This window comes from Molossus molossus, unplaced genomic scaffold (assembly GCF_014108415.1).
Source record: "Molossus molossus isolate mMolMol1 unplaced genomic scaffold, mMolMol1.p scaffold_m16_p_17, whole genome shotgun sequence".
Taxonomy (NCBI): Eukaryota; Metazoa; Chordata; class Mammalia; order Chiroptera; family Molossidae; genus Molossus; species Molossus molossus.
This window is the reverse complement of record NW_023425352.1, coordinates 60,344,964-60,363,854: the sequence shown is the minus strand read 5'-3', so window position 1 is coordinate 60,363,854 and position 18,891 is coordinate 60,344,964. Positions and strand designations below refer to the sequence as shown.

The 18,891-nt window shown below is 52.5% G+C and overlaps 1 protein-coding gene across 1 annotated transcript; it reads left to right on the top strand.

Annotated features, from left to right (window-relative positions):
- The first annotated feature begins 692 nt into the window (after window positions 1–692).
- Window positions 693–16,221, top strand: MAT1A (methionine adenosyltransferase 1A). Its single transcript, XM_036264851.1, has 12 exons — window positions 693–786; window positions 2,653–2,752; window positions 3,048–3,077; window positions 3,661–3,725; window positions 4,750–4,827; window positions 5,576–5,698; window positions 8,890–9,002; window positions 9,414–9,557; window positions 13,771–13,989; window positions 15,067–15,249; window positions 15,400–15,533; window positions 16,098–16,221. Exons 1-12 carry the CDS (start codon window positions 693–695, stop codon window positions 16,198–16,200), a joined length of 1,386 nt encoding a protein of 461 aa, XP_036120744.1. The 3' UTR covers window positions 16,201–16,221.
- Window positions 16,222–18,891: the final 2,670 nt, after the last annotated feature.

Genomic DNA, 18,891 nt, shown 5'->3' with positions numbered 1-18,891 from the left:
AGGTGATTTCCAATAGCAGAAAAATGTGGGCTCTAACGTGAATCTGCTGTGCAACATCCAAGCCAACTCTGAGCACAGATGCTCCTGCTCTGAGAAGGCGGAAGAAGGGGACGAGCCCAATCCAGACCAGGTGTGGGGGAGGACAGGGAGCACCCAACGGCAAAGGCCACCCTGTGTCTCAATCTTAGCCGAAACCATATCTCTGGAAAAAGAGTTCCTTGCTGCTGTTTGTATCCCTGAGGAACCACAGCCCCCACCCTTGAAGGTGGGATGTTGACCTTGGAACAAGGTGGAGATTAGCTGCAGAGCTGAAGCAGAGTGCCTAAGGAGCTTCAGTTCTGCAGAATCTGTGCAGCCTTCTTGCCCTTACAGTGACCAGATGCTCAGGGCTTGGGAAATCAGAGCTACAGACAGAAATTCCTCAAGGTAAGATGACCCCCGGCCCGGAATGGACTCCTCCGCCCCTCACATGGTTATGCTGGCACTTTCACTTTTCCATATATAGGAGTCACTCACGACAAGCTTCGGCCAGTCAGAGATGCTCACGGCCGTGGGGCACAGCAGTCCCTGTGCCTCTGCCAAAGACTAGCCCGTTGAGAAAAAAGAAAAAGAAAAAAAAAAAAAAAAAGCCTGTCAAAATCACAGCATTAGAATTGTTGCCTTGAAGAAGCTGAGTGGAGAACTCTGGAAAGATGAACGGACCAGTGGATGGCCTGTGTGACAGTTCTCTAAGTGAAGAAGGAGCCTTCATGTTCACCTCGGAATCTGTAGGAGAGGGACACCCAGGTAAGCAGGTGGCATTGGACCGATGGTGGCCTGTACCGAGGGAGCCACTTTTACTAGGGGTCTTAAGACAATTTGTATTAGTTACCATAAGTTGATCTCTGGAGGAACAACATGAAGTATTTTTACTCTATTTGCAGTTTTATAAAACAGATAATCATATGCCAATGACAAATTGTAAGTTAATGAAGCTGAGGCTTCATGCCGCAGAGAACATGCCGCTGGTTGTCTAAAGATAATCATGGACATAAAATGTATCATCACATACAAACATTTTCTTTCTTTTTTAGTGAGCAACTTAAGTCAACACAGAATGTTTCCTCAAACCAGATCAGATCATGGGTCACTAAGTTTTTCTGTGCAAAGCATGTGTAGTTAGAAGTGAACAGCAGTGCGTTCTAACAGGCGCTGAGATGGAGCGCTAGGTTCTTGGAGTCTCGGCTGTGTTATAAAAGAGAAGTATAGATGACTTACATGGAAGAGGAAGAAAATCCAAGCTTTTTTGGGTGTGGAGTACCTTGAAAGGTAGGTGGACTGTGATGTGGGGAAATGAGAGAGTCTTCCATGGTGACAGTGAAGACCGTGATCAGAGCACAGTGGTTCTCAAACTTCAGGGTAAAATGCAGTGTTGGGCCCCATCCCCAAACTTTCTGATTTAGTAGGTCTTGGGTAATGCTCAAGAATTTGCAGTTTTAGGAGCATTTGAGAACAGGCAGTTGTTAGTTTGGGCTCAAATAAACTCTTTAAGAAAGAATTTGTACTTTTAATAAGTTCCCAGGAGATGCTGCTGCTGCTGATGTGGGAATCGCACTTCGAGATCATTGTTCTAGGAAACCCTGGGGCTAGACACACTGATTTATGTGTTCAGGCATGGCTTCAAAATTTGTTTGAGTAGTTGAAGTTTTTGGTAACTTACCACCAGGTCTACCTTTTTTTTTTCATCTTCCTCATTCTTGTTCTATTTCAAAGAGATTTAACATTCTTACCTTGAAACTCAGCTTTGGACATCTCAATACACTACTCCTTCCATATGCTTTGGCCAGTGGTTCTCAGATGAAGGCAATTTTGTTCCCTTTCCCCCAGAGGCATTTCAAAATGTCTGGACACATTTTTGGTTGTCACAGCTGTTGGGGGGTGGGGCAGTGTTGATACACCATTGGATGGATAGAGGCCGACGTGTTTCTAAACATTCTGCATACACAAGACCATCTCCCCACAGCAAAGGATTTTCCAACCCCACATGTCAGTAGTGCCACAGCTGAGAACCCTTGGGTTTTGTATGTGACTTAGCTCGTCAGTGTAAATAGTCTCTTTAATTATGTTTAATTTTATAAAGTTTCTAGGTTTACTGTACTCATAATCTCAGCTCCATTGCTATGTCTGGCAAATTCTGGACAGCTCCCTGGCTTTGGAAGGCCATACATAGGTTAGGATTCACTCCAGCTGGAGGAAGTGGGTGCTTCGGCCTGCAGTGGCCAGTGGTCCCATTGCACACAGCAGTGTGCTCAATGGACAGAGAAGGAAAATTTCAGCGAATCAGTTGGTTGTTTTGTCTACTGAATGGCAGATATTCATTTTGTCTGATTCTCCTTTCACTTGCCACTAATAATTAACCATCCACATAAGTAAGTCAGTTTCCACTAAGGCTTATTGACTTTCTGCTTTTTATTCCAGTGTTAAATTCCTCTCCACCAGAAAGATAAAATTAATGCTTCTTTTTTACCTTTCAAAAAAAACCACTATTGGCTATCTTAAGCTACTAAGTAATAACAATAAAAATTTCCAAAGCTTAAAGAAACAGTGCTGAAGGGCCCCCTTAGATGCTCTCTTAGTCTGTTAAGCTATCTTGATATTCTTGCTTAACTCCAGCTTTATCCCTAGTATTCCTTATCCCATTTCCCTCTGTGCACTGGGAACATGTGACCAGTGTCCTTTCTCAGAGTCATCATGAGCAGCTTCTCCAGTCCTGGTGGGTGAGCTCAAAATGGGTGTCCGAGCAGCAGGAGGCCTTCATTGGTTGGGGTGCACAGAGGCTACGGACTCAGACAAACTTGGACTTTCAGCCAGATCTGCCACCAGCGGGAGAATAGATGGAGAAACCTGTGTGCATGTTTTTCCTCTCTCCTTTGTTGTGTGAATCCTCACCAGAGGATATTTTTTCGACTGACTTTTAGAAAGAGTGGAAAGGAGGGAGGGAAAGGGAGAGAAAGAGAAACATGGATGTGAGAGACACATTGATTCATTGCCTCCTGCACGCACCCTGACTGGGGCCAGGGATCGAACTTGCTACTGAGGTATGTGCCCTTGACTGGAAATCGAACCTGTGACCCTTTAGTGTACGGGCCAACGCTCCAACCACTGAGCCACACTGTCCAGGGCTGTTTTTAAAATTTTTCAATTACAGTTGATATTCAATATTATATTAGTTTCAAGTGTACAGCATAGTGGTTAGACATTTATATAACTTACAAAGTAATCACCCTGATAAATCTAGTTCCTATCTGACACCATACATAGTTATTATAATATTATTGACTATATTCCCTATGCCATAGTTTACATCCCCATGACTATTCTGTAACTACCAATTTGTACTTCTTAACCCCTGCCCCCTTTTCACTCAGCTCCCTAACCCCCTCCCATGTGGCAACCATTGGTTTGTTCTCTGTATCTATGACTTTGTTTCTGTTTAGTTTGTTTGTTTTGTTTTTTTAGATTCCACATATTAGTGAAATCATATGGTATTTGCCTTTCTCTGTTTGACTTATTTCACTTAGCATAATACTGTCTAGGTTCAAACATGTTTAATAACACTTTCTGGAAGGAAAAATTGCAGAATTTACCTATAATGACAAATTAATAATTTTAATTACAAAGCTTAATATGTGCTTTTGAGAGTAGAACTGCTGGAGTCTGGATCCAAATTCTTAATTTAAAAAAAGGTAAGAGAAACACAGGAAACTTTCGGAGATGATAGATATGGTTATTACCTTGATGTGGTCATGGAAATATGCATATATACATATGTCCAAACTCACCACATTGTATACATTAATTCTATGTAAGCTTTTTATAGACCGATTGTATCTCAATAAAACTGGGAAAAATCTTACTAATTTATTAAGAGAAGACTCTATAGATATTTTGAACATTAAATGAGATGTAATATGTGTCAATTGATGTCACTTTTTCTGAATTTGTGAACACTGACAGTTCACGTAACCCCAAAGCAAGAGTAGATTTCCCACAGTGCCATCTAGTGGTCTACATGGTCGACCGTAGAGTCTTTAAGGCAATGGAGAGTAAGGTCGAATGCCAGCCCATGGTGAACTCTTGCCAGTCTCACCTGGACTGAGGAGGTCAAACCCAGCTATTAGAACATCCAGCCTTTAGGAGGCTGAGTGACCGTGGGGAGGATCCAAGAGCTGCTTGTGGAAATGTTCTGCAAAACAGCAATGATGTGCAGAGGTTCCCTCACAGAGTTCTGGGTGGAGTCCTGGGACTGGGTGCGGTGTGCATCTTGTGGCACCTGCAGTACAATGCACCTGTTTGTCCCCTTTGGTTTGCATCTTGGCACCTACTCTCACACTCGTTATTAGCTATTTTAACTTCTATATCCAGGACTTTTCTAGGTGTTAGAATTAAAGGGAATATGTTGAGGAATGAGAGACTTTTTAGTTAGAAGTGTGTGTGTGTGTGTGTGTGTGTAAATTGCTGTAGAATCTTAGAACTGGTTTGGGAATATATTTTCTTTTTCAGGGAATTCTGTGACATTATACATCATACAAAATTAGGGAGAAATGGGAAGAAATAAAAAATTTTAAAAATTTCCAACTTCTTGTATTTAAAAAAGTGTCCTTTTAGGTAGATTTGATATGTAAACTGCCAAAATGGCTAATTATTTTAACATTTTAGTGTGTTGTACCTAATTTTCTGTGACTCTTTTATGTGTTCATTCTTTCCTAGATAAGATCTGTGACCAGATCAGTGATGCGGTGCTAGATGCCCACCTCCTGCAGGACCCCAATGCCAAGGTGGCCTGCGGTAAGGAACGCCTGGGCTCTGCCCACTGACCCTGAATCCTTTGTCTGTGTCGAAGCCCTCATCACAGCCGAGAGTCAGGAGGACCCCAGAGGTGATTAGGTCTCGTCCCTTCACTTTGCTACGGGGACAGAGGGTACAGCTGAATCAGGCCTTGGCCCAGGTCACAGGGTAGGTGCGTGCCCAGCATGGAGACCACAGCCCTCTGTTCTCATGGCTGGTGCCCCGTACTGTCTGCTGCACAGACCAAGCTTTCCCTGCCCTGTGCTCCTAGCGCCTGTGCTGAGGACTGCGGCCCGTGCTGCTCTGATGCTGGGGAGAAGGCTGGCCTGCCTTGGTTCTTGTTCAGGACCCACCCCTGAAGCCTGCAGAGATGCGTTTGCAGTGGGGGGAGGGGGCGCACGTGACTGTGTTCTTCAGGACAACTACATACAATCATTGTCTCATTTTAACCCAGTCAGCAGTCTCACAGTTGAAGAAACAGAGAGAGGCTAAATCAGTTGTTCAAGATCACACAAGTAGCAAGAACTTGGTATGAAAACTCAGGTGTAACCAATTCTTTCCAAAATATAGTTCCCTGGGCATATTTGAACATGGTCAGCAACTGTGCTGGAATTTACCCTTTTTTATCAGCGTTATGATTTTCTGTCTGGTAAGATTCCCTGTGAGTCTCTATCAGCACTGGGAGAGGCCTGGGCACTGAGTGTCCCTGTGCTGGCACGTGGCCACTCGTTTTCTCCTTCCCTTCCAGAGACAGTGTGTAAGACGGGCATGGTGCTGCTGTGCGGGGAGATCACCTCCATGGCCATGGTGGACTACCAGCGGGTGGTGAGGGACACCATCAAACACATTGGCTACGACGACTCTGCCAAGGGTAAGGCCAGGGCCCCAGGTCAGCTGAGAGAGCCCCGATGCTGGGTCACAGCGGAGGCAGTCTTTTGGACGGCACGGAGCACCAGGGAGAAAACGTTCCTAGGTCTGCCTGTCAGGGACCAGGGGTCAAGGTCTGGCAACAGTATGGCAGCCCAGGTGACAGTTGAACCAGCCCAGGTCCATCCGTTGTTAACTCTGGTCTTGTTTGATGTCCCGCCTTCCTGGAGCTTTGGAAGAGAAAGAAGCTCTGAGTCAAAGGAGCCACCCTCTGTTGGGTGCTGCCCTCTGCTGGGCACGGCTGCTGGGCTCTTTGTGTGTGCCATCTTACTTAACTGAGGAGCTCTGCTGTGCTTCCCATGCACATAGAAATTGAGGCTTAAAGATGTAAACAATTTGTCCAGCTGGTGTGGCTCATTGGTTGAGCGTCGACCCGTGCACCAGGAGCTCGCCGGTTCGATTTCTGGTCAGGACACAAGCCCAGGTTGTGGGCCTGATCCCCAGTGGGGGGGAATGCAGGAGGCAGCTAATGGATGTTTTCTCTCATAGATGTTTCTCTCTCTCTCTCCCTCTCCCTTTCTCTCTCTCTAAAATCAATAAAGGGGGGGGAATTTTTTTAAATATGTAAATAATTTATTTTAATTTTATTGTTAATTCTCACTTGAGGATATATTTTCCATTGATTCTTAGAGAGAGTAGAAGGGAGGGAGGGAGAAAAGGACAGAGAGAGAGAGCGAGAAAAAGATCAGTGTGAGAGAGACACTTCGATGCGTTACCTCCCGCACGCACCACAAGCAGGGCTGGGAATCAAACCCGCAACTTAGTACAGGCTCCTGATGGGGAATTGAACCCGTGACCTTTCAGTGTGTGGGCCGATGCTCTAACCACTGGGCCACACCAGCCAGGGCAAGAGGTAAATAATTTGGATAAGTTGACACAATGGGTACACGGCTGCCCCATTAGGGACTGCTGTGCTTTCTGCTAAACTGTGCTGCTTCCCACTGTAGACAGGAAGATGACTCATTCCAGAACTGGCACCTAGAGCGGGCAGAGGAGGCAGGCTGCCCAGGCTGGCTCCAGCGGCAGGCAGTGTGGGAGCCTAACACCCAGGGAAGGGGCACAGGCCCTGGCAGGAATGGAGGAGGAGTGCTGCATCAGAGTGGGTGAGAGCTGGACAGAACGGAGGCCCTGTGAGTGGGCAGGCCAGGAAGGGGCCCAACTGGAGGGCATCAAAGGACGAGCGAGGGTCAGGTTCTGAGGGCCTGTGCACACTGACACCCTCTTACTGGTTGTTTGGGGTGACATGGGGCATCTCCGTGGGCCAGGGCAGGCTGGAAGACGTGCACGTTTCTATAGGTGTGAGAGCCGCTCCGATTTCCAAAGCACTTGAAGGCCTTGACTGTCTCAGCACTGAGAAGACTGCTTTTCAGCAGTATTTAGACAGTGATCAGGCAGAACGGGGCATGTGGGTGAGTCCTTGGCAGTTCTCTAAAGGTTGCTTGTTGGTTTGTGCCTTCAGAAACATTCCCTGGGGACAGGAGGTGGCACAGGACAGAGGTGACCTGATGCCCCCAGAGTGGGGGCATGGCCGGGCATCAGATGCTGCAGCATGAGGTGCCCAGCAGGGAGTCAGTGGCATAGCCAGCGAGGAAGAGCTGTGGGAGGGTCCAGGGATGCCGCCTGAGAGCTGTCGGATTTGGGGGTGTGGGGTGGCGGTCGGAGGAGGAGCATTCTAGGCAGAGAGGCCTCGTGGAGGTAGAAGAGCGTGCCGTCCTTGAGGCGAACTGAGTCCACGCTGGCAACGCAGTCCCACTGCAGGCTGGGCGGAACGGGGGGTTCCACGGTGCTGCCTCTGGCGTGGGCCGCACTTGAAGCATGTCCGCAACCAGTAGGTTGGATCTGAGTTGGCTGGTTGCTTGCTTGCTTGCTTCAGTTAGCCCCCTCTGGCAGCGTGGATAGGAGGATAGACTGAAAAGAGGGTGACAGCTTGTCACTATACTTGACCCTGTGGTGGGACCCCTGTTTGCTTTAGCTCATTCCCACAGTCCCTGAGCTGAGGCCTGCACATTGCAGGACCAGTGGGGAGAAGAACGTGCTGTCTGTGCACAGCGCTGCCTCCTGGGGCTCCTTGGGCCGGGCTGCTGTGAGCCCGGACTTCCCTGACTCAGGCCCCAGCCTGTTGCACCTGGCCTGCGGCAGACCAGCTTCCACCTCTGCCTGCGCTTCAGGGGTGGCAGACCGGGCCTCAGCCTCCGAGCTGTGGCTTCCCCCTGGCTCCAGGCCCTCAGGATCAGAGGACTCTGGCTCTGGGAGCCTCTCTGAATAGTTCTTATACACTTTATTTGTTTGGTGTGTTTAATAGCCATGCTCCTCGAGTTACGATGGGGTAAACCCATCATAAGTTGAAAATATTGTAAGTCAAAATGCATTTAATACACCTAAACCATGAACATCACAACTTAGCCTTGCCTGTGTCGCACGTGCTCAGAACGCTTACATTAGCCCACAGTTGGGCAAAGTCATCTAACACAGTGACCTTAGAGTGTGGGTGGTTGACCCTCATGGTTGTGTGGATGCCTGGGGCTGAGGCCTGCTGCTGCCCAGCACGGCGAGAGAGTACTGAATATGGAGAGCCCAGGAAAAGGTCCAAATTCAAAATCTGAAGTATGATTTCTACTAAATGTATATCACTTTGGCAACATTGTCACGTTGAAAAATCCTGAATCAAGGACTGTCTGTACATGAATTAGGCCCATCTCTCGGCTTCTGGGTGGCAGTGTTGTCAGGGCCCTGGGTCTTTTCATTCAGTGCAGTGATTTTAACCTCGGTCCTGGGAGAGGCCCAGGGGTCAGGGCATGGGCCGCCCCCTGCGCTTCAGCCAGAGCACTGGAGCCATTACCTGGTCTGTGTGCAGCAGTTCGTGAGGATGTGTTTCTAACCCAGCTGTGTTCAGTGAGGGAAGCGCGCAGTGTGCACAGTGCAGGGTTCTCTTTGACTAAGAGTTTTACGTAATGGTAAGGATTCCTGGCCTTTCCCATTCTGTTCATTGGTTCTGGGCCCACACAGATCCCAGGTCATTAGAGATTACCTGCGTGGCACTAAACAGGTGCCAGGAACTGAACAGTCCCCCGGGAAGCTCGCTGCCACTCTGTGTCTGATGTGTCCTCACTCAAGCCTACTTTCCCTTCTCCCTAGGCTTTGACTTCAAGACCTGCAATGTGCTGGTGGCTTTGGAGCAGCAGTCCCCAGATATCGCCCAGTGTGTTCATCTAGACAGAAATGAAGAGGACGTCGGTGCTGGAGATCAGGTAATGAGCGCTGAGCACGGGTGCTGGCTCAGGGCGGCGGTGCAGCACCGCCTGTCTCGCTCTGCTCTGATGTGTGCTGAGGAGCTCTCGGGGAAGTTCCTGAATGAGGGGTAATCACACCGTGGGGTGACCCCTCATCCTAGAGGATCGCAGGGAGGTTCGTGCTTGGAGTGAGCTGCACACCTCTACTTCAGGACAGCTGCTTGAGGGCACCCCGTGCTGTGATGCCGATCGGGGCTCTTTCCCCCTCCTAGAGTGGGGGCGTCAAGGGTCATGTCTTCCCCTCCTCAAGTGCCCAGTGCAAATGTTGCATGCACGAGGCACCCAAGATAGGTTGGAGTGCAACGAGGCTTAGATTTGAAGAAAGTTGTCCTGTGCCTGAAGTGAGTGTGGCTCTCTCCCCTGCTGCAGGGTTTGATGTTCGGCTATGCCACCGATGAGACAGAAGAGTGCATGCCCCTCACCATCATCCTCGCGCACAAACTCAATGCCCGCATGGCAGACCTGAGACGCTCGGGGGTGCTGCCCTGGCTGAGGCCTGACTCGAAGACTCAGGTGAGTCTCTTCCTTTGCCTCCTTGGGAGTTCCAAGCACCCCAAATCCTCTGATTTGTGTTACTGTTAAGATCAACATGTTCAGTCGGAACACTCAAAGAATTGTTAATTTTGAAAAGAACTATTTATTTTTAAAATCCTCAGCTCTAGATGTTTTCTCCCTTCAGTTTATTATGAAAAATTATAAAAGTACCAAAATCTGAAAAGAATTTTCTTAGATTTTTTGTTTGTTTGTTTGCCTTCTTAGCATATTTTGACTCTGGTAATATGCTTCTCCAGTTCCTACCACACACTTCTGAACTGGTTTCAAACTCTTGGCTGCTGCCTCACTACAGAGACGGGCCCCACATCTCACACAGGGCCTGAGTGTCACCTGAGTGTCACCTGAGTGCCACCTGAGTGCCACCCGAGTGCCACCCGAGTGCCACCTGAGCAAGGGTCGTCTGCATCCAGGGGCCCTTTTCCTTCTTTCCCACAAAAACACTTTATCTGTCTATTTCTGCCTCTGGCCCCTTGGCCCGACCACGGTGCTCCCTGCAGAGTTGAAATCCCCACTGAAGTCTACACTGGAGGGCCAGTGGTGATGCAAGCGTTAGCACGTCTGGGGGCCTCCTGTCCACCTTCACGGTGCACATCCTGCCCTGTTTGACCCTGATGACCTAGATGGCTCCTTTCCTTGGGACTTCCTCCCATGGCTCCTCCTCCACACTCCACAAGGTCTCGGCCCTTCCTCCACACTCTCTGCCTCCTGTCCACTAACGGATCCAGTTTTCACCGCGTCTCCCTTGGCTCCCAGATGTTCCACCTGCAGTTCTCTCCGAATTACCAGGTCCACTTTTCACGTACCTACAAACAAGCATGCCCAAGAGCCCACTGTGTGCCCCCACACTGTCACCTCTGCTGAAGGGAGTGCCATGCCCCCCCCCCCCGTTCTGCCCAGCGCCCTCTTTGCCCCCTCTGCCTATTCTCCACCTTTTCCCACCCAGCACCCCTCTGCTCCAGCCCATTTCCCAGGCCAGGGCCAGGCCTGTCCAAGGGTTCTTCCTGCTGGGAGACTCCAGTTAATTTCCTTTGGGCTTCACTCTTAATTTCCTAATATCTGCCCTGAGTCTTTTACAGCTTTCTGCTTCCTACAGGGGAGGGGGGACCCCACTTGTTATTCTGACATTCAGAGCCTTTTATGGTCCTTCAGTGTTCCCCTCCCCGCCTCCCCTCCTGCGACCTTTGTGTGGTCTGGATCATTTCACTCCTGCTTCCCTTGCTTCTTAGTGCTTTGCCCCTTTGCTTTCACCCTGAGCCTTTCTGGGACTTTTTCTCTGCTTCCCACCTGTGTATCAGCTAAGTCCCACCTCCTCATGGTTTCCCTGGGCACAGCCAGGTGGGGCCTTCTCACGCCCCTGCACTCGGAGTTTGGTTTGTTAGCTAAACCTCCTTCCTCCGGCAAGAGCTGCACAGCTCAGCATGGTGTGCGTGACTCCGCGGGCCCTCCCTCAGCCCAGGTGTAAGGCCACGCAGGGCAGAGGATACACTAGTTATTACTTATTTATTTATTTTGGTACGTGCCCCTAGTGGAAACCGAACCCAGGACTCTCTGGTCCGCAGGCCGATGATCCAACCGCTGAGCCAAACCGGACAGGGCCTGAATTCTTTTAAAAATGTGACTTTGGAAACCAGAGTGGGCCTCACTCCCCAGCCCCAGGCAGCCCCGAGCCGGCTGGCGGTGAGAGGGGCCGGTGGGGTCTGCCGACGGAGCTCTCCCGGCCCCTCGGCCCCGGGCTGCCGCACTGTGGGGCGCTGTGCCAGCCCCCCTGCTAGGCCTTCTCTGTACCCTGTTGGTAGAGGAGTTTCACCATCTGACCAGTGCTGACTGTGAACAGGATGAGTCTTTCCACCTGAACAAATTCCTGCTGATATGGAGACCTGAGTGGCAGCATGAGGGAGGGCTGCTTACCTGGCCAGAGGTGTGTTTTCCCTGACACGATGAGATAAGAGCCACACTGAGAGCCTTTGGCTCGGCCAGAGTTCTTGCTTCTGCCAGGGTGCTGCTCGGGCTTGCGGCAGAGTGGCGTCTGGGGGGGGGGGGCGGGGGGGACAGGCTTCGGCAGCTCCTCGGGATGCGAGCCTTCCCCTGAGGCCTAGTAGATCCAGTCCTAGAGCCAGCCACAGGCCCTCCCCTTCCGGGAGCCCCCCAACTCTGCTCCTCACAGGCCCCGGGTGTGCACAGCCCAGCAGTTAAGGGTTGCTTTCAGTCCACAGATGCTGGGGTACATCTGCCCGTCTCACAAGGACCTGCATCATGGGCAGGGTTCCTTCTCTTCCTTCCCTCGACCCGTCCTGTTGCTCTTTGCACAGAGCAGGAGTCTGACTCGAGTCCAGTGTTCGACGGCTGCCCGAGGGCCTGGGGCCAGCAGAGCTGCTGCAGGCCCAGCCCAGGAGGCGCTGCTGCTGCCCTGTGCCCTGTGCCCTGCCGCGGCCCACGGGAGGAAGCTGAGCTGCGCCTGCCAGGCAGGTCTCTTGCAGGGCCCCTGGCGCAGCTGCACTCCTGCAGCCCCTCGGGCGCGGCCCTGTGGGTTCACACTGAGGCGCAGCGGCGGGGCCTGTGGCTCCAGCACAGCCCTGAGGATCTTTTTTTTTAAGTTGTAAATATTTCGTAACATATTTTACAGAATATGTTGTGTTATTGTCATGGAGACTGATGAGTGAAATGATAACACTTGTATTAGTAGTGCTTAGAGGAGTAATAGAAATATAATATATGCATATAAATAATTGAAGACAATCACCAAGCTCGATACTGGCCTCTATTTAATCCTTCTTTTGCCACTATCCAATTCTTTTTTTTTTAATTATTTTTATTAATTTACTTTTGTTACAGATGTTTCTCCTTTTTCCCCCATTGGCACTCTCCTCTCCATCCCGCCCCCAAACCTCATCCCCAGGTTTGTTGTCTATGTCCATTGGTTATGCACCCTGAGGGTCTTGAGTGGCCGCTGCCTGCTGGGCACAGCCGCAGCTGCCAGGCTGCACAGCTCCAGGTCAGAGCCCAGCTTTGCTGGCTGTGTGACCTTGTCTAAGGCATTTATGTTCTGGAACCTCAGCTTTCTTATCTGTAAAATGGGGCTGGTAACAGCTTCTCGTAGCTTTGGGTATGGTTTCTAGCCCACAGCGCATGCCCAGTCAATGCTAGTTTCATTCCCTAGCCTCTCCTGCACCCTCACCATCTCCTGCCCTCTCACTCTGCAAGCCCAGGTGCCCAGGCGGACCTCCTTTGATACGCCAGTCAGGGCTGTGACATCGGGCTCCTGTGCTCACTGAGGTGTCAGTAAGGGACGGGAGTGCGGGGGAGGCGGGGAGAAGCATTTTGTCTGTGCTGCTGTGGGCATGACATACGATTTGGGATCAGGCAGAGCTGGGTTTGGCTCTTTGGCTTTTCACTAACTAGCATGTGACTTCAGACAAGTTGCTTCACTTCTCATAACCTTGTTCTCGCTTTTAAAGTGGACATACAATGCCTGTCTTGCTAGAAAGGCTTAAATAGTCATTGATCATGCACAGAATGGGCACAGACCGGCCCACGCTGGCGGAAGTGAGGTTAGATCTGTCCCTGTGGCCTTGTGTACACGGGCTCTGCGGCACCTGCCATCCCTTAAGGTGCTCTCTGCTTCCCTGTCACTTACCAGAACACCCAGCGCCGGCCGCTCCGTCTCAGCCACCTGACCTGAGCGCCTCTCTCTCTGCCCCCACAGCCAGGTCCGCGGGCCCGATATTCTTCCAGAGCTCCTCTGCTGAGAGGCTGGGACAGCTGGTATGTGGCCTGTGACTCCGGTGTCCTTGGAAGGAGCCAGGATAGCTTGACCCTGGGCCACAGAGGGTCAAGGGAGGGCTTTGGCCAGGGGACATTTGTTGGCTCTCAGAACCCTCTGAAATAGCAGAAGCGTTTAGTGGGTCACAGAGGAAACTATAAACCCCAAGTCTTCAGGTGGCACTAATTGTGATCCCAGGTGGAATTAGATTATGCCTCATGCCCAGTCATCTCACAGTGCTAGGCAACTATTTGAATGCCAGGCGGTGTCAGATGAACTTTCCCGAAGGTCCTCTGCAGACAGGAGGGCCCCCTTGGTTCCTGGGAGCCTGCTGGCCTCTGTTCCTGGCGGCGACGTGTCCTCAGCTCAGGGCAGGGTTTCACGATGTCTCTCCTGCCTTCTGACTGACAGGTGACAGTTCAGTACATACAGAAGAGCGGTGCGGTCATCCCTGTGCGCGTCCACACCATCGTCATCTCTGTGCAGCACAACGAGGACATCACACTGGAGGACATGCGCAAGGCCCTGCAGGAGCAGGTGATCAGGGCTGTGGTGCCGGCCAAGTACCTGGACAAAGACACCGTCTACCACCTGCAGCCCAGTGGGCGGTTTGTCATCGGCGGCCCCCAGGTACTCCTGGTCTCTGATGAGGCCCTGATTTGTCTGTTTCTGGAGTTACTACTTCTGCGCACAGACTGTAGGAGGGGCTTTGTGTGACTCAGCCAGGTCTGGCCTTGGACAGACTGTGAAGTCAGCTCCCTCTGTGTGAGGCTTGCTGTGTACCCATCAGTACCTTCCACTTCAAACAGCCCACACTTGATGTCATACTTGCCAGGTGGCTGCTGCCTCACCTGCTAATGTGCTAACTCTCCAATGCAGACGCCGGACCGTTACCAGGTGGCGCTGACCTGGTCTTTGCTGCAGGTTACCTTCAACTCCTGTGGGTACCAAGGTGGGGCAGTTTATTACCTGTGGACACCTGCTGCCCCCTCTCTCCTGTCCTGCAGGAGTGAGGAAGTAGAGATGGCAGGGCATCTGTGCAAGGCTGCTGGTCACTGCCCGGGACCTCAGCTGTGGCTGTGTTGCCACAGAGCAGAAAACCCATAGCAGGTCCTGTAGCCAAAAACACAGGCTGAAAGAAACACAGGCTGAAAGAAAGGTCAAGCTGATTGTCGTTTCTTGTAGGACTTCTCAAGGGCTAGAAATGTGAGTGTGAATGTGGATCTCTAAGCAGGGGTGCATGGTACTGCACTTTTCTCAAATCATTGGACATGGAGCCCTGCTGCCTTTTAAACCACCTCCACTGACTGGCGTTGCACAGAGCAGACACATGAGGAAATGGGCAACGTGGCATTTACTGGTGGCAACAGTGCAGGGTGTGATCACAGCGCAGTTTCCTCCTGCAGTTGGATTTCTCCACTGTGACTGGTCCATAAAAACAAAGGTGCTAGGGCTGGCTGACCCCAGCGGGCTCGTCGTTTGCGCTTTCTGATGAGGCTCTGACAGCTTACCTGACTTCCGTGGCTGGTCAGTGACTGACCTGAATTAGACTCCTAGCCAAGGAGTCTGGAACGTGCCCCCAGGCAGCTGCAGGGCACCTTTCCCAAGCTGTGGTTCAGCGGCCTGCACAGTGCTTTAGCACCCCTGCCCTACCATTTAGGGGCCCTGGTTCTCACCTCCCCTCTGTTTCTTCCTTTCCTTCTGCAGGGTGATGCGGGTGTCACTGGCCGTAAGATTATCGTGGACACCTATGGCGGCTGGGGGGCGCATGGCGGGGGAGCCTTCTCCGGGAAGGACTACACAAAGGTGGACCGCTCTGCAGCTTACGCTGCCCGCTGGGTGGCCAAGTCCCTGGTGAAAGCAGGGCTCTGCCGGAGAGTGCTTGTGCAGGTGGGTCACCCTGAAGACGGCCGGGCTTCCAGGCAGACAGGCCGGGGGAGCCTGCCGGGCAAGAGGTGTGGCACATGGTTCCAGCTGCCCTCCTGAGGACATCAAGGTTTCTCTGAGGGGCAGGTCCCTGACTCTGGTCTCTTCTGGAAGGTTTCCTATGCCATTGGTGTGGCCGAGCCGCTGTCCATTTCCATCTTCACCTACGGAACCTCTCAGAAGACGGAGAGAGAGCTGCTAGATGTGGTGAATAAGAACTTCGACCTGCGGCCTGGTGTCATCGTCAGGTAAACACACTGCCCCGCGCGCCTCCCACAAGCAGGAGGGTCTCCAAGCTCTTGGCCGGCACGGTACACACCCCGAGCGCAGGATGTTGGGTGTTCAGGTTAAAAGCTTGTGCAAAGTCCCTGCTGGCCCAGCAGGTGCTAACTCCAGGTGGGAGGTGTTAGGAAAATAACTATAATGCTGAATGGCTGATGATTCAGTCAGCAAGTCTAGTCCCATCTGTTCTTGTTTCTAATGCCATCCCTGCTTTCTAGAGCTTGCTAACTTGCTGTTGGTATGGGCCAAGAAAGGGGGGTACAGAGGAGAAAGGCACTGTGAGGCAAATGCAATCCCAACTCCTGATCAGGCTGTCCCCGAAACTCTGAGCCTGTTTTGCAAGAACCAATGACAGTCACCCCATAAGACATGGTATAGTATAGACAGAACATTTATGGAAAATTGGTTTGTGAGTGGTGACACTCCACACAAAGACTGTGCTAGGCTATTCCTCCAGTGCCTGAAACTCAGAGAAGGAAACTCCACTCCTTTTCCATTAAAAATGACCCTTCCTTCTGCTGGACACACAGGGACTTGGATTTGAAGAAGCCCATCTACCAGAAGACTGCGTGCTACGGCCATTTCGGAAGAAGCGAGTTCCCCTGGGAGGTTCCCAAGAAGCTTGTGTTTTAGAGCTGGGGAGCTGGGCCCGCCTCCCCCTGGAGGCACCTGGGTGGCCACATTCCTCTGCTCCAGGATCCCAACTCCCAGACTCCCAGGTCAAGGCTGCTGACCGAGGCCAAGAGAGTGCCTTCCCCCACTGCTGTCCTGGGCAAAGCCCTCTGATTTAGCCCAGTCCTGTCATCCTGAACGGCAGGAAGCAGACAGCTTCCTGGTGCTGGGGGTCCCATCTCCTCGTGAGGGTAGTCACACTGTGCCCCTGCCTCTCCCTCAGACCAAGGCGATGCTAATTCACTAGAAGAACCACCCCTACCAGGAGTAAATCTCCTCGCCTCTCCCACAGCCCGACCCTGACTGGCTCTCCTGTCCCCTGGCATGTGCAAGGTCAGTGCATCTCACAGACCTCCAGCCAGAGCCCTTCGCAGAGAGCCTCCAAGGCGAGGCATGAGGACAAGGCTGACATGGCCTGAGCATCTCAAGGAGCAAGGGTCTGAGCTAACCACTGATGCCATTTCTTCTTCACTGCAATGTGCTACGGTAGCACTGTCATCATCCCCGTTTACGAACGGGGAAGTGAAGCACAGACCATCTCGTGACTTTCACAAGGTCCCACAGCCACCTGTCAGGGCCTAGACATGAATCCAAGAGCTCCGCCTCAGGAGCGAGGGCACCACCCCACCCCAAGCTCCTTCCAGAATAGGTCTGAGCAATGACATCGCAGATTGAAATGAGGCTGTGGTCTCTGTCCTAAAGACCCGAGGTTGCTGGAAATCAGGGGATTACCCACCCGCTGGGGTGAGCCCTGGGCAATGGGCTGCAAAGTCTGGACAGAAACAGAACTGCTTCATTTGCCTCACTGACATTAGAAGGCAGTTCAGGGTGCCCTGGCTGGGCCAGAGTTTGGAATCAAGAAGCAACCATATAGCCCCGGCCCCTGACCGCTCAGGCATGTGCAGGACTGGGAAGTGTGGACCTCTGGGGTAAGTGGCCCGCGTCCAGTCCAGGCCCATCTGGGCTTCCTGCAGTAGGAGAGGCAGCTTGTCCTAGCACAGGTGGCCGGCCCCTCAGACACGGGTCTGGAACCCTGTGTCCTTCCAGTCTTCCTCTCTGTCTCCTTCGTACCCTTGCAGTCTGAGTGCTGTTGGAATGAGTGAGTGACCCCTGGGTCCTCCTGCCAGAGAGGCTCGTCCTGAGACCCAGATGTCTAATGTTCAGTGGTGACCCAGGGGGCAGGGCTTGAACCCTAGTGGTGGGCGGGTTGGCTGAGATGTCCCGGGAGATTCCGCCTCTGCCAGGTGGCTCCTGAGGTAGAGGGTCTACTGAGGAGCCTGATGTGTCCCCAGTGGGACAGGGTCTTGGAATCTGCCTTTCCATCCATGGCTGGCACCACCCACCCTTCCTGCCCTCAGCCTGGGCCTCTGACAGCAGCATCTCTACCTTCTTCCCAGCTCCTCCGACCACAGGCTCAGGTGGGGGCCTCCATGGGTCCCAGGAGAGCACTGGGGGCTGGGCTTCCTTCTGGGGTGCACGGTGCTGGCTCTGGCGGGGACAGGCAGCCCAAGATGCCTCCCTGGGAGCAGACAGCCTGCTCCTGGGCTCCTGGCTGACACACAGACTCCAGGCTTCTCTTTCCGTCCGGGGGAAGGCAGCTCCGGGGCAGAAGGAGAAGCCGGTCACCACACCAGCGCCCGAGCCGATCAGGAAGCTCTGGTCTCCTCGGTTCCCAGAGCCTCAGGTTCCTTTCAGGAGAGGGAGGCGCAGCTTCGCAGGTGGCTGAGTTCCTCTAACTTGGGTTTGAAGTGAAAATTCAGAATTTCATACTCTTCTCACCCCTGGAGAACAAGGTCTCCTTCTGTGGACAGTGTCTAGAGCCTTGATTGGCTCCTGCTGGGACAGCGAATAAAGACTCAGGAGCAGCTCTCTACACTCAGTTGTTTTTGTCGGCAAAGTCTCCAGAACCTCCCCTCCAGGTGGCATCCCCTGGCTCTCCCACCCCTCGGCAAAGCGGTGTCCTCCCCTTGGCGGTCCCCCACACTGTTCCCGGCCACGTGGCCACGCGGCGCCATCCAGCATGGCCTGACGGTTCCTCGTCCACCAGCTACTGTGCTATCCCCGCGCTGCCGTGTTCGCTCCGCACCACGTGCTCCAAGGCCACGCTCGGAGCAAACCCACTGAGCACGCAGAGAGCCGAGGCCCAGAGGGGGCCAGCGCGGCCAAGGGCGCCCGGCTGCCGAGGCTCCTGTCCCACAGCGCCAGCTCTTGATGCCAGGCCTGCTGCCCTTAGTCCTTGTCTGTCGTCTTAGCCCTTCCTGCGCATTCTGTGCAAGGCTGGCAGGGCGGGGGCGCAGGCGGTATTTGTCAAGTGGTTGGACGTGTGGAGCGGATGTGGGGGTTTGGTCTGCAGAGAGGTGAGCCAAGCCTCTAAGTGGGTGCTCATTCAATTCACAGATGGCTCTGAGCCTGTCCCTGCAGTCGCCTCGGGGCTGAGGTCCTGAGGGCCTGGACAGAGCAGGTGCGGAGTGGGACCTGCGCTGTTTGTTACAAGCACTTGGTCGGGGAGGAGTCCGCTCTGGAGAAACACCACAGTCCAGGCTGAGGGCACAGCCTGGGTGAGGGGTGCTGGTGAGACCCTGACACGGGAGAGGCCGACCCAGTGCAGGGAAGGGCAGATGTGCGGAAAAGACCTTGGAATGTGGCAGAGAA

Bases quoted from the DNA above. Each gene is read 5' to 3' on its own strand.
- MAT1A (XM_036264851.1), top strand. From the start codon at position 693: ATGAACGGACCAGTGGATGGCCTGTGTGACAGTTCTCTAAGTGAAGAA. The intron at 3,078-3,660 runs GTATGTGCCCTT...TTAATTACAAAG, and splicing joins GGATCGAACTTGCTACTGAG to CTTAATATGTGCTTTTGAGA. The intron at 9,558-13,770 runs GTGAGTCTCTTC...TCTGACTGACAG, and splicing joins GGCCTGACTCGAAGACTCAG to GTGACAGTTCAGTACATACA.